The sequence below is a fragment of the Thunnus albacares genome, chromosome 20 (genome assembly GCF_914725855.1).
Source record: "Thunnus albacares chromosome 20, fThuAlb1.1, whole genome shotgun sequence".
Taxonomy (NCBI): domain Eukaryota; kingdom Metazoa; phylum Chordata; class Actinopteri; order Scombriformes; family Scombridae; genus Thunnus; species Thunnus albacares.
Window position 1 is genome coordinate 16,872,984 of NC_058125.1, and position 23,003 is coordinate 16,895,986.

The following is a 23,003-nucleotide window of genomic DNA, read 5'->3' on the forward strand; positions in this document are numbered from 1 at the left end:
AACATTTATCACGGCTCTGTGGTCTAAACTTCATAAACGAGCTACTTTTTGTACATGAATTATTTAGGGCACTGTTTTATCTTGTGCTAATTCAGTATTAAAATGCAAACCCAGCATTCTCCCTAAATCCTCTCTACAGTAGTTTCAAAGTTTAACAGCAGTACATCTACAGTATTCTCTCCCTGACTGTTGCAGTACTTTGTAGAAGCACTATCACACACATTATGTGGAGTGAAATAATTACATCCAACCCTCAATTTTGATTTAATCTTTTTTTATTTGAGGTTCTGTTGCATTGATAAGACTTTATTTAAGTCAATCCGAGTACAAAGACAGAACCAGAACTGACACACGACAGCCCCGGGGCTTTGAAAAACCAACAGTCCAGTCCGGAAAGGTCTGCTGCGTTTACGACTGGGTGCTGCTATCTTTTTTTGTGATTAATACGTCATTGTGTATTTCAGCAAATAAATAAAACAAAATGAAATACTGTAAAACAAAATATAAGACCAGTTCCATACACTTCTACCACTATATAGGCCACAACACAGCCAGATGAGCTGTTGCTATTAACTGTATGGTAATTTGATATTACACAAATTAACATAGGATAAAGCTACATTTAAGTACAAACAAAACTGGATTTTGACACAGATTTTGACTCTGTAAAACAAGGCCTCAAGATTATTGTAGATAACGAAGCAGGACCCACCTTAAGGGCTTTATCATGCATTGATATTGTGTTTTAGCAGTGCATGTTCTCAAACAACGTTCAATTAAATTAACACAAACCAGTTGACACAGAACAAGCCTGGACTGTTCTGGGACAGTTGCCCGTTTTGCCCAGTTGGTTAATCTAGCGTTGGGTCACAAGACTTGCCTCAAGTCTTTGTAAACATCATTTCAAGGTTGAGGGAAGACACACGATCCAAGAGAGATACTTATAAACATATATGAATATATCACAGAGGCACATAGTGCAAACAGCAGGCACTGGATACACATATATACATATACAGCTGCTGGTTGCCACACAGTATCTTGATGAATGTTTTGACATTTTCATACAGAGTGTAGGTCGTTTTCTTCAAAGGTAGGAATATCTTTTAAAAGCCAGTATTTCCGAAAAGGTTACCCTTTTGTATATAACAATAATCAAATCAATTTAGCTGTCTGGGATTTTTTTATGGCTACATTGGCTGTCTTAACACAAAAGTGTACTTAATATCTAAACCCTGAGACCTTGACTAGAGTCTTTAAAAGAAAATCTTTCTTTGGTTTGAACAATGATGAGGGTGGATCTGTCTGAGGGACTGCAAGACTGAAGAACTAAAAAAAAAATGTGATGTGTTTTAGCTGCTACTTTTTCCTTGAGCAAACTCTGACCTACAGAGTTTTGCTGTACCTGCACATCATTTTAAGTCTACCCACGTTATTCCTGCTGCTGCCTAAACTCTCCATGCCCTCTCTCCCTCTGCTCTCTATTTCATCCCCATGAAGATAAACATAATCCAGCGCTCAGCTCAGAGTCATTTGAGTTTAAGGTTACCAATATTGGCCAAGGCTGAGTAGCCAGGGGGCAGGATCACATTCCTGTGATGCTGCTTAGCTTGCCCTAACTTACTCTGACACTGGCATCAAAAGAGTTGATGTGGCAGATGCAAGCTTTTCCTGAATGTGCAGAGCTCCAGGATTGGGGAAGCAAGGGCGACGGGAGAAATGTCCCGCAGCGTCAGCCAGCTGTGCACGTCAGAAAGCAGGATGCGCTGGACATGATGTGTTAATCAAGAGGTCGTCATCAGTCATGTCATGATCAGGATGTATGTGCTGCAGATTAATGGTCACACAGAGTTGCTCAGAAGCATTTTAAGACTGTGTTCTGCTCTGCACCATTAGCTTTAAAAGATTGTTTGAGGGCTCAGATGTTATTTGGATGGCTCTCTCTGGACTTTAGCAGAGGAAGTCTCCTGAGGGAATCCTACATGTGCAAGATGAGCAACAGCAAGTGGAAAACATGATTCAGATGGTAGGTTTTGGGGATCAGAAGGCTCAAAGGATTTTTCTAATTGCATAGGGTTTCTTGTATGAGAGCTTGAGACTGCCTCTTCTGCACCATCAATATCACAAGTAGCAGCACTGTGACCAGGAGCCCTGAAGGAATCCGAGCCAGTAATCACAGCAAACCATTTTTATACTTACAGAACATACTGTGAAGTACAGTGGGGGGAAAAGACTTTCTAGCATGTTCTTGCTTCACTAGTCTGATTGAATTCTCAAAAGTCGATGTCTCTACCCAGTTTAATCATTTCAGCGGTGATCTTTTCCAGATTACCAAGTGACCCTTTGTGCCTCTCCACTGTGATGACAGTCATGGACAACAACCTCTAACGCCAGTTTAGAGGCTCTCGCATTTGTAATTGAAATTTTGTCACATTTGAACAAATCAGATTATCTTGTCAGCATTCACAACTGCAGCCCTTATGCTCCCATGAGGCTTCAACAGCCCCTTTTGTGGCTAGGAGTCATGTGATGTTGTTGTTGAATGATAAAAAGGATGCAAAGACATTACTGTCCAGGACACTTATTTATCTAGAGATAGAAACAGAAGCTCTTCAGCTCTTAAAAATGAAGAAAAACAAAACACAGCACACCTGAATGTGACACGTGCATCAAGGGGACAGACAATTTACACAGCATCTACTGTATGTATATATAACTGTTGTCAGGCTTATTCATATACCAGATGAAGGCTGTATATAGAACAATCGACACTGATAAATACATCAAGTTTTTAATTTTTATCCCACTAGGATCTTACAAAAACACTTTTTTCCTTACAGTTAATTGGTCAGGAGTTGGATTTTCCATTTGTTACCATAGCAACATAACTCAGCTTGAACTTGAGCTATCTTCGTGAGCTGAGATCAATCCCAAAGTTTCACAAGACAGATCCTCTTTAACAGGATAAACTCAATAACCAGTTGGCTTTAATGCTCGAGTTGACTTTCATTTCTGTATTTTTATGTCCTTATCAAGGCTGAACACATTCTCACATGATTAGCAGCCCTGTAGGGATTGCTTCAAGAATAATGTTTGAGTTTATTTGACCAAAACTTGTACACTAACACACATCCAAGGAACAAATGTGATTTCTTCTATTTTCAACATAGAAGCAGCTCCACAGCTTGTTTAACATCTTCTGCATATCGGAGTCACGCTGTGGAAGAGTGCCTTTAATTGTAAAAAGGATTAACTGATGTCATCAGTTTCCCCCTGTTCCTCTCTAGGCAGATGTTGATAAAACTTATCTATCCTGTTCACCGAGCGCAATCAGTTTACACAAAAGGAGTTGAGGGGAGAAAAGCTTCATTTGAATAACACCAGACAAGACGGTGCAGCAAAATTTGAATTATTGCTTATCTGTAAATGTTTGCTGTCTTCAAATGTAAACACATGGCTTTCTGTCTTACATGAGCGTTGCTGTTTATCGTGGCTTTACATATCCTCATATGACAACTCTTCAACTCTGTGAGGATCGCTTCAGGAATTCCTGGTACAATGATTAATAACAGTCTAAGGGTGGCTGCTTTACACATTTATTTACTTCTGCTTTATTTAAACAGAATGTTAAAATGTAGCAGCACCTGCCACCGAGAGGAAAAACAACGCAAGCAAATGTCATTTTTTTCTGTTTTAATTCAGCAAACATTCAGTAAAAATGCTACGGCACTTTGTTGTTAAGTCCATTCATGTTCAACTTGTCCCAATCTGAAGGAAACGGTGCTTTATTGTCATCAGAGAGTTTCTTCATCAGCTGACCACGCTGCAAACTTTTCATCCTGCTGCCATGTTCACCTGCAACACACAATCAGTGATCATAATTTGCACTTTACAGCACCCTAGGACTGCAACTATTTTCATCAGTGATTAATCTGTTTCTTTTTTTAAATTAACTGGTACATTAGTCTGTAAAATGTCAGAAAATAGAGAAAAATGCCCTTTATGATTTCTGAGAGCCCAAGGGAGTTTGTTCAAAACAGCTTGATTTGTCTGATATAAACCAAAAATAAAGCAGCAAATACTCAAATTTAAGAAGCTGTGAATGCAGGAACAAAAAACATTAAAAGACAGCCATTTTACATTTTCATTTATTATTATAGTCACAATATCAAATCATAAACTAATATGATATAATAAACACATTAAATAAACAAATGTCACTCCTGTATTTTTTCTACAGCAGCCATATTGATGCTTGCTGGTGAAGCAGTAGCTGCCTCTGATAGGTGCTCAGTCGCTGTAAAGTGAACATGCAAAAAAACAAATACAAAACATTTAGCCTGAAAGCAAATTCCTGGATAGGAGAACCGTCAGAAAAAGTATTTTTGAAAGTTGAGGAGAGAATAAACCACATCGGGAGGCATTTAATAAGTAATCTCAAGTGAGATTAAATGGAGCTGCTATAAATGTGTATAGATTTAATTCAATTGGATTCAAACTGGGTCACACAGCTATTAAAAGTGCCAAGTTGGTTGAGAGCAGTCTGACAGGCAGTTTGCCTGGCGAGTACTGTAGCTGCTGTTTTGCACTGCGGGCAGCTGCTGCAAGGAAGAAAGGGAGTGCAACACCTTTTTCAATTAAATGTACACAATAGAGAGAAGCTAGCTAATATTCTGAACTCTAGACATGCTCCGTCTCGGCAGATGATTTATTTTTAAGGTCTGTTTTATCAAGCTTATACCAACTACTATAAATGACAAATCCCCATCAGTCTCACTCTGCAATCCACCAACAAGAAACAGCGTTAAGTGTATGTATTAAGGGATTTCACACTGCTACACTTTGGAGAGGATGGATAAAACACTTGAAGTCAGGAGGAGGATTTGTTTAACAGTTTATAGCTTCTAATAAAAAGAGACTTTACAGCAGGGAATCTTAACTTCTGCATATTAAACCTGGATGGATCATAGTGTGGGCGTCCTCCAGCGCTGACGCAATCGTTCAATCAACAGACGGTTAATTGACAAATACATGTCACTATGTCATCATTTTAGTTTATAGTGACAAACCCACAGATAATTATCACCCGACTATGCAGTTCCCCTCAGAGCTGTGGTGGGTTTCAGCATCGTTCAGTTCATTGATTTGGTTTTATGGCCCACAACTTGACTGTTTTGGTTCAAACAGGCAGTCATTTCCTAAAAAAAAAAAGCTCTGATGCAACCACTGTACACAAGCTGTCCAGCACCAAACAGCAAAAAAAACAACGTTAGCAACTAGCTGATGAACACAGAAGAGCATTTAGTAACTAACGAGCCACATATTGCACTCAAGAGTTGGTAGAGAACCAAACGGAGACAAAAAGGAGAGTGAATACTGGATATTATAATATTGTTGCTCTGTGCTCTGTGTCTGCTGGATGTGTAAATAGGCAAAAGTTGCTGCAACATCATTATTTGTTAGCTGATAATATATCAATATTGTGTTTACAGCTTGTTCTGCTGCCCCCACGTAGCAAAAAAAAAAAAAAGTTAATGAATGAATCAGTACAACTTTAATATCCTGACTGACTAAATTCATTTGAAATTTAAAGATCCTCTCCAGACATGTTTTAAGATATAAATAAATAATAATTGAGTAGTAATTTGTGTCCAATTTGTTTATTTTTCCACAAAAAAAAAGTTCAATTACCTCATTATAATCCTTAAAATAACATCTACTGCTTCTCCCTCATTGAAAAATCCAGAAACTATGAATGGGTTTAGAAAGGTTTAACTGTTGGACACAAGACAAGATGTCTCCTACTTCACTGTGAAGTCTGTTCTCAATGTTTGTGCACTGGAGGCTTCAACTTTCCACATCACACTTGTGTAGATTGCATTTTGTACGACAATTGTCTCCAGATTAGTTGTGATGTCACAAATCATGCTTGTGGGTGCGCATCTTAAACTCAGATTTAAGGTGAGCACGGATAAACTTTGCACATACATCATTCTGCACAGTGAAGCTCAAACATCTAAGTGAAAATATGTTTTTGAGTGGAGGGGCACTTTAAATGAAGACGGTCATCCTACCTCCATAGTCCTTAAGTTGTGTGTTTCAGTGCTGATTGATTTCGACAACGATTGCCAAAGATTTTAATAAACGATTAGCAAAAATGCCAAACAGCCACTTGTTTCTAATGTGGCGATTTGCTGATTTTCTCTCTTTTACATCCAGAAAATATCCAGTAAATTGGATATTTTGTGGTTTTGGACTGACAAGCATTTTAAAGACTTCACCTTGGCACAAACATTTTAAAAGAGATGAATCCATAATAGAAATAATAATTAGCCCTATTTTAAACTCTTATTGTGCAAAGCGTACACAAAGTCAACAGCAGCTCTGAATCACTACCTGCTGTTCAAACACGCTCGGCTTTGTGCCTCTCCTCTCTGTGTGAATGCCTCCAGCAGTAAACAGACACAGACAGCTGCAGGCAGCCTCCAGACTCAGCACTCTGAATGATAAAGAGCTGCTGCAGGGATCACCTGCCGACTCGCTGGAGACACAGATTAGACATTTCAAATACTCTAGCCTTGGCTGTCCGTCAAGGCCGCTCATACCCATTAGTGACAGAGTGATTAGTGTGAAATTCAAACAGTGGTGACATTCAACCGGAGAGTCACATCCGACATAAGAGAACAATCCAAGCAAGGCGCGCTGTCATATTTCACCGCTAACGATATCCAATTTGAAAGATTCGTCGGCTTTTGTCGAGCAGGATCATTTAGAGAGCCCACTTTCTGGCTACTAGTGGTAAGATGTGTTTGATCAATCAAAAGGCCTTCTTAAAACAATCTTAGGATTCAAGCTTGTTAAGATAAAAAACATGACACTAGGAGTATGAAGCTACCTGCCGAAATGCCATCTTCGTGCTTCCTTGCTGTCAAGTTCACCCTTTTCCCGTCTATCGGTTAATTGGATTTGGTTTAAAATATTCAATGCGTCGCTCTGCTAAATGAACCTGAACAACATTTGTGCCCTTAGCGTGACCTTAAAAAGTAATTAGAAATTATCAATTTCATGTGTGTTCTTAGCTACTCCGAGCATGCAAATCAAACATATCTACTGTATTAAAAGGTTACGTCTGTCAAACATCATCTCTTTTTTTTTTTTTTTCTCCAGCAGATGTTAACGTCAGCCCTCCTGAATGAAAGCTTAATTTCTAATTACACTATGAAAAATTGCACAGCGAGGTTCTGAATATCAAAACCCCCAAAATGTGCTAAAAAACTTTGACATTGATCAAGTAAGACCTATTTCAAACAGCCTTTGCATAAAAAAAAAAAGGCTACTTCGAAAAACTGGCATGAAATTAAATATGCAAATTGGATAGAGGCCTAAACAATACTCAGTCGAGATAACACAAGACTTCGGTTACAAAACACGGCATGAATTCTTGTTAATGAAGGGTTCAATGCAAGTTTTTGGAGTGTTTTGGGCTCATCTAAGTGATTGCTTTGCTTTCACTTCTTTTGAAATTCAAAGCGGTTTCTTTCCACACTTTTAACACAGAGAATAAATACAATTTTATACAGAGAATAGATTGGAAAATAAGTTCTAATCATTTGGTTTTACACTGCAAACGCTTGTTTTCAGCGGCATAGTAAACCAGCTGTCTAAACATACAGCCCATTTGACTCATCACACACACACACGCTTTTAAAGAAAACTAAACTGTTTAACATTTTAATTAAAATTTAGCTCTTGTGTCCTGTTAGATCTTCAGAAATAGGGATGCAGATCCGCAGAGGAAATAGGTATGTGGAGACACAAACTGACACTCGGGTCTCATTTATCAGGCTTATTGAAAGAAACACATGCAAGTCTCGAAATCTCAAGGGTCAGGTTGGATGTTCCCACAGCAGGAAGCGCAGAGCTGACTAATTAGGGTGAGAGATGTGGCACGGACGTAAAAAAAAAAAAGCTCGCCCCACAGACACGCATCGCTACATGATTTTGTCAGGAGTCAGTCCAAACCCTTTTATCTTGCATTAATGTGGATGTGTGGAAATCAAACAAATATGTACCAGAATGTGACAAAAATGCATCGTATCCAGTGTCAAAAAAAAATTCTGTCATTTATCATCTATAAACGCCAAATATTGGCTAGTTCCAGCTTCTCAAATGTGAGAATATTCTGCTTCTCTCTGTTGCGTACACTATTATATACTGAATATATTTTGGTTTTGAACTGTCGGTCGGATAAAAAAAGGCATTTAAAAAGGTGTCACCTTGGGTTCTGGGAAACTGTGACAAACACTTGTCACTATTTTCAGAGATTTTATGGACGGATTGTTCAATTAATGGAAAAAAATAACACCCACATATGGCCATTTGAATAAACACGTAGTCTCAACATCCACTGAAATCTCTTGACAAATTAAATCTGTCTTCAGTTTCTGAGTCTGCCTGTGGATGACGTATGTTCCTTCATGTGTTTTCAGCACCATCATTACTGAGGACATCTGCCCAACGCATCCTTAATTATGTCCCTGCCAACAGAAACAAGGATGCACAGTCTCAATGAATTTAATTAACTTGCAAATCATCTTCCCCCTCTCTCTCTCTCTCTTTTTCTCTTTGTGTTTGTGAGCAATAGCATTGGCACTTCCCAGAATCCTCACCATATCCGTTACCTGAGAGTGGCGTTGAACAGGATGTGTACTCCTGACCCACTAACAAGCATGCTCTCAGCAGACAGGGAGTGGATAATTAGGACCCTTTCCTGGGTCAGAAAAGATAAATTTTATGCCAGAGTCAATGCACGGTCGGCTCGCCCGGGCGGCTGTTGTCCGGTGACGAAATTTGCATGTCCCTGTCTAATGGCGTCTGTTGACAATACTCCGGGAGCACAGGGGGGGGAGGAGAAAAAAAAAAAAAAGTCAGGCCACTGCTGAGATGGGAGGGAGGACAGGACAGGATGGTGGAGCTGACAAACAAAAAGCGCCCTCAGTTTCCATCAGTGTAACTTTTGGCTGCTCTGTGATCGCCCTCCTGCATGCAAAGCAGAGAGCATCACCAGCTGAGGGGAGGGCTGAGAAAAAAAAAAAAAAAAAAAGACGGCAAGAGAGCAAGTGGCCAAGCTCTGTGTATGATGTCTGTATTTGCTGACACACTCGACAGACGGGGAGTGGGAACAAGGTTGCGGTCCGTGTGGGAAGGGGGCGGATAAAAGAGATGGAAAAAAAAAAACAACAACCCCTGACTGGTGTAATAGATCATGTCAGTGACGTATTAACACATTCATGAGGCGGTGAGATGAAAGGAAATGGGTAATACTTGGTTTCGACTTCCAGTGGTGTCTGGATGAGAAAAGATTAGTGTGAAACTCAACCGGAATGTTTCAACAGCTACGAATGAAGACGATTTTTTTTTTTTTTTTTTATTATATACTTGCTCACTCGTTAAATATTTAGTCACGCAATCTCTTCGTAAATGTATGAGTATCTCAAAATAGAGCGGCGGGAATCGGAAGCTGAGGTATAGCGAGACCATTTTGATCAGCTATTCCAGCTATCATGCAGGTAAGAGAGAGCAGGAAAACTCCTTAAATAATTCACAACACGCCGGTAACACTTACTTCCTGTATGCACAGCCTAAACATTCATGACACGTGCCAGATAATCACCTCACAAGAATGACCAGGTTTCTTTTTTTTTGACACCTACAGGGATAACACTTTTCTTTGGATGTATTTTACATCAACAAAATGTCACTTATTATATATTTATTGCATCTCTACAGACGATGCAACCCTAACTCTGCCCTTAACTTGACCTAAAGCACGATTCCACCTCTTACTCTGCTATGACAGAACCACAAAGTAATAAAGTGACTTCCATCCAAAGTAAAATCTTTCCATAGTGAGCTAAGTTCCCAAACTTTAAATGGTAAACTCATTCCATTCTCAAAATTGACACAAAAGTATTTAAGGGTAAAAAGTGAAGTTTTTGATGGAAGTTCTAGCGTTATTTCATGTTTTCTTTTGATTGCCTGCTATATTACTGTGTATTTTGTATCATTTACTTTGATGTTGTTGATTCAGGTTCCCTAAAGACAACCAATCGCCTGGAGAGTAGAGTACAAAATCACTGCCTAGAGCATTTCAGAATGGATTTGCACGCATGTTTCATCTTTTTGAATGAGCCTTAGTCTGAAATTTCAATCATTCTGCACTCTGATCATTTCATTTTTTTTCCACATCAACTGTTCCAAAGGGGGCTTTTAAAAACAAAGAATTTGGTTCAGATACAGGCGTATGAGTAGTTATTTGCAGTAAAAAGAAAAGGAAAGCGATGCTGCCACCTACTGGACAAAACAATCATGACTACAGTTAATAATTTCCCACCTCTGAATATGCAGTATTACCTCAACAGAAGTTGATGCTTCCAGCAGAGGTGTAGTAGCCTGTGCAGTCTGTTGAATATCTCTGGGACAGCAAGACGGTATTCAGCTCAAACTCTCCGAAACGATAAGCACCAAATGTCTGTAATGTAAACAGTAAACATCTTAAAATAATGACACTTTATCATCATTTTTTAGCTTATTTTGAATAACGTCCATTCCAATAATAATGTCATCTAACAATTAAATCATCTAGAAAACTTAGCGCTATGATTAAAAAGTTGGCACAACTTGTTTAACTGTACGGGGAAAAGAAGATAAGCTGTCACTCACAAACATGGTGTTACCATGGTTACAGGCGACGGAGCATTTGCTAGGCACCCTTGTTTCATTTTCAGAAAAAAGAATATCAAGGATTTTGTTATTCAAACACAGACCGACTGTGTACTGCAGAGGAAAGGGAGTTGAATTTCAGAGCTTTTTTTTTTTTTTTATCTGCAATCTGTGTCAATTTGGTGCCACATTTCAGTTGTTATTTACAAAGGAGCAAGAACTGCACATGGAAGATTTTACAGCCTGGCTCTGACAGCCATTTCTTAAAATCAATCAAAGCTCTCCTCTTTGAGCTGGGGTGTATTATTGTTCTTGACTTCAGAACAAGATCCCAAAGAAGTTTAATCAATATGCTGTTAAGGAGGCCACTCTAAAACTTTCTAGCTTTTCCTTTCCTTTTAGCATCCTGTATTTTAACATTTTGGGTTACATGTTGAAATCTTACACAAGCATTGTGGATAAAATTAAAAGTAAATTTTAAATACATAAATAAGGAATATGCATCTGACTTTTTATTTAACTGGAAATAATTGATTAAGCACCTGCATTAAACATTTAACTTACAACTGATACCAGGACTGTCTACATGTTGTTCATATCCAGTATGTGCACCAGATCAGTTCTTCTAACATTAAAATGTAATTTCTATGTAATATAATGTTGTCTGTCAGACACTAGACAACTTTGAGAGAACCCTCTAATTCAGTAATGTCATATAAACACATAATAAAGCACACAATAGGCCTTTTTCACAGATTGCATACTGACGTGTCGCTGTAGGAAAAGCACAGGTGTAAATAATTAAATTAATGATGTCTGAAATTCAATTTAGCTGCCTCAGTCTCAGGGTCCTGGTATTGTTCCTGCTGGCTCGCTGTCATGGCCTACTGAGACTCCTGAACAGAACTGAGCCATCGTTAATGTAATTTGTAACACCTGCGCTTTTCCCCACCATAATGAGTCAAAATGTCTGCTGTGAAAAAGGCCAATGTAGACATTTTAGCCAAAACAGAACACATAAACAGGGAAAGTCATGAATATTAAACATGTTTGTGATTTGAAATTGGGGCAACTATGACTGGCTCCTAAGTAGAGGCAGGTAAACATTTAATTACATATTTCACACTACAGCTAATTGGGGAATAAAATCATTTAGTCAGCGGGAGTGGATCAACCCCAAAACTAACCTGATTATTCTCTTTGCTGTTCTACCAAAAGATCTAAATAAGACTCATTAATTGACAAGCTCTCATATCCTAATGGGACTACAAATGCAGTGGAAATGTCAACTGAAGTTCAACATATCATGCCAGCAATCGTTGGATAGTGTAATATGCTGCAGGTGCCCCATTGTAATTTCTTATTTCACTAAAAGTATTTCTAATATTTTAGCTTGTTTTCCTGAGATTTAACAAAAAAATGCTAAAACACAACATGTTCAAAAACTCTTCCAGGTAGTGCATGCAGGTACATTTTAGAGCGGGCCCAATATTTATGTAAAAAAATCAGGTTTTTCACCTGGAATCTAGCAAAACCACACTAAAAAACTTCAGGTGCATTTGTCATCTAGTATTAACAGCTGTCAAGGAGTGAATACAAGTCTGGGTGCTTTGTAATTTAGTGGTATGTAAAGTAGCAGGCAAAGGTACATTTTGTCTAACCTTTAATATTTTCCTGGCATCAAAAGACTCTCTTTCGTTCATGGTTTGTCTTCCTGGGCCGCCCGTGTCTTCAACTGGAAAAACAGTGTAAAAGACAAGCTGAATAACGTCAAACAGAACCAAAAAATACACATATGTTATCTCCTGATGAAATAATCATGTTTACTGGTTGCTATAGTGGGCAACAGTAAGGTGAGAATCAAGGTTATTTAGTTTGTGAAATCAGATCATACAGTTTCATGAAGCCAACAGAAACTAAGGAGGGATTAAGAAAAAAAAACTGAATTTTAATAGGAGCTGTCCACATGCTGGTAAACATGGTCAGCGGTGACACGGCTGCTCCCTTGTGCTGTGTTGTTGGTCAGCCCAGTACAAATTTGAGAACTGGGGCTGGACTTGATCCAGGCCAAAATGAATGAAGCCATTGTCAGAGTACTTGGAAAACACACAGCTTGGTGCACATAAACAGAGCTGTGGCCAAACAGAGAGCTAGCTGCCTGATGCCTCTCTTTAGGAGTTTGTTGTTGGAGCTGTTAAAGACTCAGCTTTGTCGTCACTCCAGCTCCAGTGCAAGCCAAAAGATAATAAGGGGACATTGGCAAATAGGTTCAGGGCAGCGGCTACCAGTGTGATCACAGCGGGTCAATAACTTTCTTTACACAAGCTGCCCGTTAGTCTGTATGTGATGTCCTTACCTGTGGAGTCCTTTCTGAACAGTGTGTTCATCACAGTGCCGTGCAGCTTGACTCTGTCCCACTCTCTGACCATCTGCCCTGCTGACACAAAGTGCTCTACCAGCCGGTCTGCAATCACCTGCAGCCTGAAGAGCAGTGAAAAACTGTTATAAAATATATACTGAAAAGCAGGACATCAAGCAGGACGAAGGTGCAATAAACTTTAAAAAGTGTTTAAAGTGAAGGATTTATCACTGTTCCACTTACTTGTCAGTTCCGTCTTTCACGTTGACTTTGGCATACAAGACATCCACCATGGCTGGGTCATCATTCATATACTCTATACCTGTCACCTCCAAAGGCAGAGGTTTTCCTTCTGTAATATCCCTGATGGAAGACAAGGCACAAGGCAGATCTCAATGATGCAACACTGACAGCGGGTTTATAGTGTAGGGTTGCCTTTAGAGTTCATTTTTATGTTTTATATATGTGACACTGACACTGTTAAGTAATAAAACAGCATGCAATGTACTGAAATGTATACATTTTTTCTTCCGTATGTGTGGCACAAGGCAAATTTCAGTGGAATCTGCCAATAAAATGTAATTTTTTTTAATCTACATTACCTAATCTAAATGTAAATCTAATCTTGAAAAAGCTACAGTGACATAAATTCATTAGTTACTCAAGGATATGTCTGGCGATAATCTATATTCCTTTTATTGTAAATAAATCAGTTGAAGTCCATCTCTCAATACTTTCCAGAATCCACAGCCTATATGTGGTCCTCAGTCCAAAGTCCATTTGTTACTACTGATATGTAACAAAAATGGTCACTAATATATACTTTCATTTTAAAAAAGGCTGAATAATTTCCTAAAACAGCAGGGTACTGAAGATTTTAGCAAACATTACCCAAACAGGACTGGAGTGTGTATTTGTTGGGGACTATTTTCAGCCGTTTCTATGAGGTCTTGTTTTTATCTCAAATAATAACAACAGTGTTTTCAGTGACACAGTTCAAATCTTAGTATGATATAATAAGCTTGTTTGACCCCCACCTGATGAAGTTTTGACAGTCCTGGAGGTGCTCACATGCTTTTTTCACTTCCATGTCATTTAACAGAGCCAGGGTGCCGACTGTCAGGTGGAGTTTTGCAGGGTTCTGAAAGATGCTTTCCTCAACTCCGTGGTCCTACACATCAGGTGTGAATTTAATTTGTGAATTAGTATTAATTATGGGTTTAATGAGCAGATCACAAACAACACATAGCTGCTACTGCCCCTACTGCACCTGTGAACACTGCTCCAAGACGTCGTCTTTAAATTTCTGGAATCCCTCTTGAACTTTGGGGTCATTCAGAGGAAATGATAGGAAATGTGTGAAAGGCTGCTTTCTCCGGAAACTGTCAATGAGGACCTCAATGCGCGTGACTGCAGACGAGACCGCAGCTTTGTGGGAACCTGTGATAACTGTCAGGAGAAGAGAGAAAGTTGGGAGAAAATCTTTTGTTTCAGAAAGATCTAGTGTGATGATTTGCTCTTAATCCTCACCAATCTGTCCTTCCACGCCTTGTTTTGGGATGTTGATAGATGTCTTTGTGTCAGACTCCAGGCGTCTGCGTGTTTCTCCTTTTTTCCCAATTATGTATCTGTAAAACAACCAAGACACAAACACAGAGAACAACAGAAACACATCATGTTTCTCAGAAACAAAACGTCTTGTGCTTGTCAAAATGAGGAAGATACAGAACAATTATAATATTAGCATTTCTGAAGATAACTCACTTGTACAGAACACTTGGGACATCAATGGCACAGCGAAAACCTTTATCAGTCTGTTCAATGATGTGGGTGTCACAGGTTTCATCTGCTGCAAGCTCTTCACTCTCTAAGCATGGTCAACCACAAATATACAGACATATCATCAGTTTGTTTCTTTCTTGGCAGTTGTGGCTACAACCTGACAGAACTGTCTGTTGCTCCAAGTAAACAGACTATATTGACAAGTGTCAACTTACCTGGTGGTCCCATGTAGGAGAAATCCTCCTCCTCTTCATATCGTTCTTCTTTAATGACGTTCCTTCGATATATTCTTCCATTTATATTGATAAGTTGTGGACGCAAAACGTCCATAATGTAATAACGTCGACTAAACCTTGGCTAGCCTAGCAAGATAACGCTAAACAAATATCTAGACAGCTCGCTAGCAGCTTAGCTACACGAAAAAATATGTAATTTATCTTATATAGCCTTTTGAACACTACTTAGCAAGCTAACAACCTCATAAGTTAACGTTCACATATCAACTCTCCTGGTTTACGGCACACAGGAGCAGTTGTAATGTGTTTGAAGATCTAATAATACGGAATTGAACCACCACTTGGTGAGAGAGAATCAGGGCAAACCATCCCCATGACTGTAAGAGCTGTGCCGAAAATGCAGTTGCTTCAAACGTAAAGCGTTGCCTTTGTCGTAAACAAGTGGTAAGACAGCTAAACAAACAACAACGTCAACTGTGCGGATTTAAAGTCGTTATAAAATTATCTGGGCATTGACGGTAAGTCAAATTGCTAGAAAATGGGACAGTTAATGCCATTTTGTGGCTAGTAACATTAATGGTGGATGGTTATTGCGTACATTAACGTAATATGGATAGGTGGGGTTTCTTGTTAGCACCTACTAGCTGATAGCTTGTTATCTGAATCTAGCATAACATAACGTTACTGGGTTAACGTTGTTATTGTTGTTTCTAAGGCTTGTTTACCCAAACTTACACTGGACTCAGACTGGTAATCATGGTGACGACAGTTCATGTGATTTTTGTGTGTGTGTTTGTGTGTGTTTTAAAGTTTGCTAAAGCAATGGCAGCGTCTTCCTCGTCTTCTTCTGCGGGAGGTGTGAGCGGCAGCTCCGTCACCGGCTCTGGATTCAGTGCTTCAGAGCTCATCCCTCCTAGAAAAGTCCTGTACACATATCCTAAAGGTGCAGGTGAAATGATGGAAGGTGAGATAAGTAAAAACACACACAGCTAAAGGCATCTGTCTATAACTATCTCTCTCCTCCAATCTGGGCAGGTAACGTGAGAGTAACAAACTAGGCTATGTGCAGTATTTGCAACAGTGGTGGAAAGTAACTAAATACATTTACTCAAGCACTGTACTTAAGTACAATTTTGAGATACTTGTACTTTACTTGAGTATCTCCATTTAATGCTACTTTATACTTCCTCTCCACTTCATTTAAGAGGGAAATATTGTACTTTATTACTCCGATATATTTACCCTATTTGACAGCTTTAGTTATTTCCAGATGAAGATTTTACACAATGGGTAGTATAACAAGATTTTATGAGTTGTCCTCAGTTCCACCAAATAGTTTCCCTCTAAAATTCTCACATGGTTTCATTTTAAGAAATGTTCAAATGATCCAATATTTCACCAAAAAACAAAGATTTTAGATAAATTCCAAAAACTGAAAACAGATTTGTGTGTCAGAACTTTCTTTTTTCTCCTTTTCTCTCCTATTAAACATCTCACGACCCTTCAGATTTATCTGATGACCCTTTGGAGGGGCCTGACCCCTAGATTCGGAACCACTGGATTAAACTAGTCAACTGTACATAAAGTAGTTCAAACTAGTTCCACCTCCAGCAGCTACAACAGTACATGCTGCTTACACACTGATGCTTCAGTATTAATAATAAACGATGTCATATGTAGTAATATATCAGTCAGGGGGACAAAATTAGTACTTTTACTTTAATACAGCACTTTTACACTGCTGTATTGGTACTTCAGTAAAGGATCTGACTACTTCTTCCACCAGTGATTTGCAATATAGTGTACTGTAGACAGACAAGTTAGGCCCAGAGGTTTGTGCTCCTCATGTTATCATCAAGTTGAGGCTTGTGTATTGAAGATTACATTGAAGTCACAGAGCTGAGCATCTGTTTTTTTCTGAATGATTCATACAAGCCAAATTTTTAAAAAGGTTGACAACTCTCGCAGCTGTTTTGAAGACATTTCCAGATTCTTCACAGCCCCTTCCATCCAGCCGATACAAAAAGAAATCTATCAGCTGCATGGTCGAGATTAGCAATGATCACAATGTTTAACCCATTTTCCAAGTTGGTCAACCATACAAAGATGGCAGCCAGATGTGATGTACTTTGAGAAAGCTGGATATTTCTTCATAACAGCGGTATGTGTTTAGGCTTGTATTCATCTTTTAGAAAGACAGATGCTTTTCATCAGTGCAAAAGTCTCTAATCTAAAATTGATGATTACATAATTCACACAGATCGTGGATAACATCAAAGTAATGTCACAAGGCTTGTGGTTAACCTCTTTTGGTTAGCTAAATTAGATCTGCAACTAATGATTATTTTCATTATTGGTTATTTTCCCACTCTTTTAGTCTATAAAATGTCATAAAAAGCCCAAGGTAGTGATATAAAATTGCTTGTTTTTTTCTGACCATCACTCCAAAACCTAAAGATACTCAGTCTACAGTCACATAAAACAAAGAAAAGCAGCAAATACTCACAATTTACCAGCTGAAACTATACAATGTTTGTCATTTTAGCTTTAAAGATGACTGATTGATTATCAAAACAGTTGCAGATTATTTTTATGTCAATTGACTTATCGATTCATTAACTAATCATTTCACCTCTCACTGAATGCCCACACAGCAGTATAAAATTTCCACTCTGCACATGTATCTGCATTAAATACTGTTAAAGCTTTTTTTTCTTTTGTTTAACAATTCAGGGCTTAACCCAAAGCCAGCTGTTAGCCTGAGGCCAGGCACTGGCCCAACCTCTGGCTTTATTCTATAACTCTTCATTACTCTCCACGTAGGATTTGTTTTAGGGAGCAAAAGGTCATCTGGCTCTTTACTCCTACATTGATGCCTGTTAAGCTCAGAACACACTAATGTGGTTAGTTTGGCTTGGGTATAAAAGCACAGAGTGCTGTGAGGTGAAAAAACAGCTAACAAAGTGATGATTGGGACTGCAGTGATGCTGCAGGTCTCTTTGTGTTCCTGTTTTTGTCTCATTAGTATTTGGACTCAAAACTCTGAACAGCACATTTACATAATGATGAAATTTGCATAATATTTAACCTGAAATTTTGTTTCTGGAGTAACTTAAAAGCACCACATTTTCTATTAGTCCAGTGAATATCATGGCTTCAATCATCTTCACCAACATTTAACTTCTTTACTTTTGTGTTTCTGTTTTTAGATGGCTCCGACAGATTTTTATGCGAGTCTGTATTCAGCTACCAAGTCGCCTCAACACTGAAACAGGTTAAACACGGTAAGCCAGTAACTGTATATGCAAAAAAAGTGTTTGTTTTGCTTAGTCCGTGAAAAAACTGGTAGTCCAATGAAGTGAATTACTGTGTATTCTTTCAGATCAACAAGTGTCTCGGATGGAGAAACTCGCAAGCTTGGTGGAGGAGCTGGAAGCAGATGAGTGGCGATACAAACCAATTGAACAGCTACTGGGATTTACACCGTCTTAAATAAAAAGATCTAAATGCCTTTGGTTAATAAATAAGCCAAATAGAAGGTGAAGGTAAAGGGAAAGGAAATGATTTGTTTCAGTTCATAAATTATATTCCTTCTTTATCATTTTATTCTATATCTTAAGTGTGAAATATTATCGGGAGATACTGAATGTGAGATTTATTTTATCACTGTTACTATTGTATGAGAATGGTTTACTTTTTTTTTTTTTTTTAAACGTAGTATTTGACAAACATGCTAAAATGAACAACAAATATCCTATCATATACTTATAACTAAACAATTTTGTAATATATTTTTGAACTGGTTTAGACTAATAAAGGTGTTTGCCAGTCCAATCTGTTCTTGGCCTCAATGTTCAAGCAAACAATATCTTTGGTAACACAATAAATCCCTTCAAATGAGGCATTGTGTTTGCACACAGCTGCACTGTAACTCATAAATCTGAAAACCTGCTGCCGGCTCAGTCTCTCCTCCTCTCTCTGTGGGCCCTCATCACTGCTCGCTCTTGGAGCAAAACAAAGAGAGCCTCTAAATAAAGTCATACTTGGACATTCCTTGGGTCAGTTGCTGTTTGTTTGCTTGCTGTCGAATAGTTTGTCCTGTTGTTGACTGAGCTGAAATCTGAAACTCATTGTTATAATTGGCCCGTGTCACTTTTCTGCTGTGTTGACAGTGAGGAAAACATGCAGTTCTTGGTGTTTTTCATACAAATTAGGGGTGGGAACGAACAGAATGTACTGTTCTGAGTGTAAATGTCTAAGGACGGCCCTGGACATTGCAAGACACACCTCTAGCCGGAGCTTAATTTCCCTTTTGAGAGTTCAAAAGTTTGTTTTATAGCACATTGTGAATGCTTTCAAGGAATTCTCTTTACAAGTTATTTGCTCATAATTCTTCAGAGTTTGAAAGTGTTTTCTATTTTTACATGAGCTCCAGTATCAGTATATAAAAAGAGAACAAACTTTTTTTTCTTTTCCTGATCTAAACTTTCTGCTGTCTCTTAATTCATAACATCCCTCTCGAGAACATACCGTGCTTGCACGTGTTTACATCTTTCAGTTCCTCTCTGCAATAAAGTACAGTACAGTACATCCACGCCCACTCACGTGTGGTAGAACAGCATATCTGGCTGCTCTCCAAAACTTTTCTTTCAGCAAACATTCTGCTTGCCATGTACAGAACAGTCATGTCACAGCCGGCAGTGGTTTCACCTTTGCTCTAAAATTGTTTTAGTTTTGTTGCAATTTGCTTTGTTTAGCCATCAAACATACCATAAGTCACAAACACACATTTTTAAAACAGTTTTTCAATTTGATTCTCATGCAATGTTTGTTTTATGCTTTAAAACACTTTGATAGCAGCACCAGAACAGGTTTAGAAGCATTATGTGACAGTAATAAATTATAGAGAGTGGGGCTGCAACTAATGATTATTTTCATTATCGGTTAGTCTATTAGTTGTTTTGATCTATTAAATGTCAGGAAATGGTGAAAAATGTCAATCACTCCATTACAAAGCCCAAGATGCAACCATAAATGTCTTGTTTTATCCTGACTAACAATCAACAACCTTATGATATTCAGTTTACAATCATAGAGGACTAAAGAAAACAGAAAATCTACACATTTTACAAGCTGGAGTCAGAGAATTTTGGCATTTTTTCTTAAGAAATGATTCAAAACAACTCGATGATTATCAAAATAGTTGGTGATTAATTCCCTGTTGATTGTCCAATCAATTATTTGTTGCAGCTTTACTAGGGAGAGAATTAGTAGTTATATTAGTATTATATTAGTAGTAATAGTACCCTGTCACCTGAACTATTCCTATTGCTTTGCATGTTTTCATTATTCTACCAAGGACAATATAGTAACATGTGTTACACGTATTCATGAATATAAAACGTTTTTATTAGAATTGCATGATGTACCTAGTGTCCAGTAATGCAGCTGGGTATGTGTTGTTTGCATCGCTGTGTGGCAGATGAAAAACCCTGATGTAATGCTTGGGCAAAACAGGTGACGTAATGTGCATTGCAACACTGAACCAGCTGAGCTTTGTATGCATTGACTTTCTCCAACACTGCCAACACTGTGGATGCACAAACAGCAAAGACATATTATATTAATGCTTATATTAATGGGGGGACGTTAAACAAAGAAATACAATATGGTACGTGCAAGCCCAGGCAAGTCCCTGTACATTTCCATAACACTGGGGTCTGCTATTCATCACCACCACCAACCCTCCTCCTCCTCCCCATCCTCCTCCTCCCTCTCCTGTTTGTCTTTCTTCTCTGCTGGCATGTTACCAGGCAAGATACAGCTCCGATGGCGTGCCTCTCTTTTTGATTGGCTGGCTGGAGATGAGTGGGCGTGGCCTACCAGCCCCTATATAAACATTGTTGCAGGCTCAACCGCAGAGCTTAACAGCTGGTGGGTGAAAGAGGAAACGTCGGGGGAAGAAGTTTCCAGACAGTTGTTTTTGCAGACAATAACCATTCAAAAAAACCCGTCTTCAACATCGGAAACGGACTTTAACGCTTTCCTTTTCTATTAAGCTGTGAGTATTATGTTACAATTGCTATTTTTGCTTGCTTGAGCAGCTAATATGAACAGTTTTAACAGCTGCTAGGTTAGCTACCTTCAAACAAAGATGTTCTTTCTGCAAAGTTATCCTGTTCATACATTCCCCAGTAAGCTATACTTAAAATGCTTGTTACTTTTATGTTTATTTTAACTGTTAACTACGGTGTTTTATCCTGAATTTGAGTGCTTATATGTTGTTTTGTTTCCTCACAAACAGCCGACCACAGAAGCAGATGATCGACTTTAATACTGCAAAAACGACAAACATGCCTGCTCTCTCTGCATCCATTGATACTGGCAGCTCACCTCCATCCCCAGTGGACAGCAGTCCCAGAAGGTTGTCCTGGGGCAAACTGGTGCAAAGATTGACTGATTTCAGCACATCTGCCAACAGCAGCAGCATTGAGTCTGTGTCCAACAATGGCAGCAGGAGTGATCTCTCAGACTCAGGTAAACAATGCTGCAAACATGTCTAATCCTTTTTATAGAGGTTAATTGGATTGTCTTCTTAATGCATGGTTCAAGCTCTAAACTCATTGTGTTTCCCCTACAGTGTCAGATATCTCCGGTGACCTGTCTCCCTCTGAAGACCTGTTTTACGACCCAATGGAGGAGACAATCCTGAAAGAAGTAGTGGAGCTTATTGCACGAAGCCTGAGAGAAGCCAAAGACTCAGACTGCGCCTTACGATGTACCAAACTGCTCATCCCCGAGAAACTCCTGGAGCACATCGGCCAGGAGCTCCTTCACCTGGCCGCTAGTGAGCCCTGCGGTTTAAGAGGGGCTCTCATCGACCTTTGCGTGGAGCAAGGGGCCATCTGTGAGAGCATGGGACAGCTATCTGTGGACCCCTACCTTGTCCCCACCTTTCAGCTGACTCTGGTCCTGCGGTTAGAGTCTGACGGGCTGTGGCCTAAAATCCAAGGACTTTTTAGCACAAAGTCTCCTTCTACTCCAGTAGTGAGACAAGCTATTAAACTTAGCACTGGTTTTCGCGTGATCAAAAAGAAACTGTATTGCTCTGAAGAACTGCTCATTGAAGAATGTTGAGAAATGCAAACAGGCTTGCAACAAGGGACAGTCAAAATTTTATTGTTTGCAGTTTTGAAATGTCTGGTTGAGCTCACGGAAGGGCCTTATTACTTTAACTACATGTATATGATGCCTTCTGAAGTGTGCGGATGGACTTTGACATGATGTAGCCTATTGTTCCTACTGTAAGGGAGACACAGTTTATGGTACGTGGAGCACGTGATGCTTGCTCCTAACTGACATTCAGATTTTTCAAATGTGTAACCATCATGCTATATCCGGTAAATAGGCATTTTGCAAGCATTTAAAGTGCGTACCTCAGTTTCTATTGAAACCATAAAATGGCAGCTAGCTATATGGTTATAGTCATTGAAGACCATTGTATTCTTTCTTTTTTTATACATGGCAATTAATTGAATTGTACACCAAGCGAACAGCTAGGGACCTTAGTGACTGCTTGAATTCAAGAGCAAAGGCCTACCAGTGCTTGCCTTGTGCAGTTATGTGCAAGAAGTCAAATGTAACTTGATCCTGTATCTGTGTGGACCTGTCCTGCTTTCAACTTTATTTATTTGATATTCAAATATTCATAACATTGCACTGTTTTTGTACTCTCATGATTGCAAATAAATTATTTTTTTAACAAGTCTGTTATCTGTTGCTTTTTTTTTTTCATGAAACTTGTCAGATCTTCACTAATCATCCATTTCTAGTTTACATCCTAGTTCAGAGTTCCTCTGTAAATCGGGGAAACTATAGACATAATCAAAATGAGCAGAAGTACT

General features: G+C 38.9%; 3 protein-coding genes across 3 annotated transcripts; 2 read left to right on the top strand and 1 right to left on the bottom strand.

Annotated features, from left to right (window-relative positions):
- Positions 1–3,678: 3,678 nt before the first annotated feature.
- On the bottom strand, positions 3,679–15,490 carry ascc1 (activating signal cointegrator 1 complex subunit 1). Its single transcript, XM_044337901.1, has 10 exons — positions 15,079–15,490; positions 14,846–14,948; positions 14,612–14,709; positions 14,352–14,530; positions 14,119–14,252; positions 13,325–13,444; positions 13,079–13,203; positions 12,384–12,457; positions 10,414–10,531; positions 3,679–3,855 (listed from the first exon to the last, which is right to left on the bottom strand). The coding sequence occupies exons 1-9, from the start codon at positions 15,191–15,193 to the stop codon at positions 10,415–10,417; spliced, it is 1,065 nt and encodes a 354-aa protein (XP_044193836.1). The 5' UTR covers positions 15,194–15,490; the 3' UTR covers positions 3,679–3,855; position 10,414.
- Positions 15,491–15,509: 19 nt separating this feature from the next.
- Positions 15,510–19,152, top strand: anapc16 (anaphase promoting complex subunit 16). The gene is made up of 4 exons (XM_044337902.1): positions 15,510–15,617; positions 15,910–16,063; positions 18,309–18,383; positions 18,482–19,152. Exons 2-4 carry the CDS (start codon positions 15,922–15,924, stop codon positions 18,589–18,591), a joined length of 327 nt encoding a protein of 108 aa, XP_044193837.1. The 5' UTR covers positions 15,510–15,617; positions 15,910–15,921; the 3' UTR covers positions 18,592–19,152.
- A 1,866-nt stretch (positions 19,153–21,018) lies between these two features.
- ddit4 (DNA-damage-inducible transcript 4) lies at positions 21,019–22,864 on the top strand. Its single transcript, XM_044338557.1, has 3 exons — positions 21,019–21,160; positions 21,404–21,636; positions 21,740–22,864. The coding sequence occupies exons 2-3, from the start codon at positions 21,420–21,422 to the stop codon at positions 22,234–22,236; spliced, it is 714 nt and encodes a 237-aa protein (XP_044194492.1). The 5' UTR covers positions 21,019–21,160; positions 21,404–21,419; the 3' UTR covers positions 22,237–22,864.
- The last annotated feature ends 139 nt before the right edge of the window (positions 22,865–23,003 follow it).

Coding starts and splice junctions, on each gene's coding strand:
- anapc16 (XM_044337902.1), top strand. CDS start 15,922: ATGGCAGCGTCTTCCTCGTCTTCTTCTGCGGGAGGTGTGAGCGGCAGC. Junction 16,064..18,308: donor TGCAGGTGAAATGATGGAAG/GTGAGATAAGTA, acceptor TTCTGTTTTTAG/ATGGCTCCGACAGATTTTTA. Junction 18,384..18,481: donor ACTGAAACAGGTTAAACACG/GTAAGCCAGTAA, acceptor GTATTCTTTCAG/ATCAACAAGTGTCTCGGATG.
- ascc1 (XM_044337901.1), bottom strand. CDS start 15,193: ATGGACGTTTTGCGTCCACAACTTATCAATATAAATGGAAGAATATAT. Junction 14,949..15,078: donor CTCCTACATGGGACCACCAG/GTAAGTTGACAC, acceptor GACCATGCTTAG/AGAGTGAAGAGCTTGCAGCA. Junction 13,445..14,118: donor GACTGTCAAAACTTCATCAG/GTGGGGGTCAAA, acceptor GTCTTCCATCAG/GGATATTACAGAAGGAAAAC.
- ddit4 (XM_044338557.1), top strand. CDS start 21,420: ATGATCGACTTTAATACTGCAAAAACGACAAACATGCCTGCTCTCTCT. Junction 21,637..21,739: donor GAGTGATCTCTCAGACTCAG/GTAAACAATGCT, acceptor TTTCCCCTACAG/TGTCAGATATCTCCGGTGAC.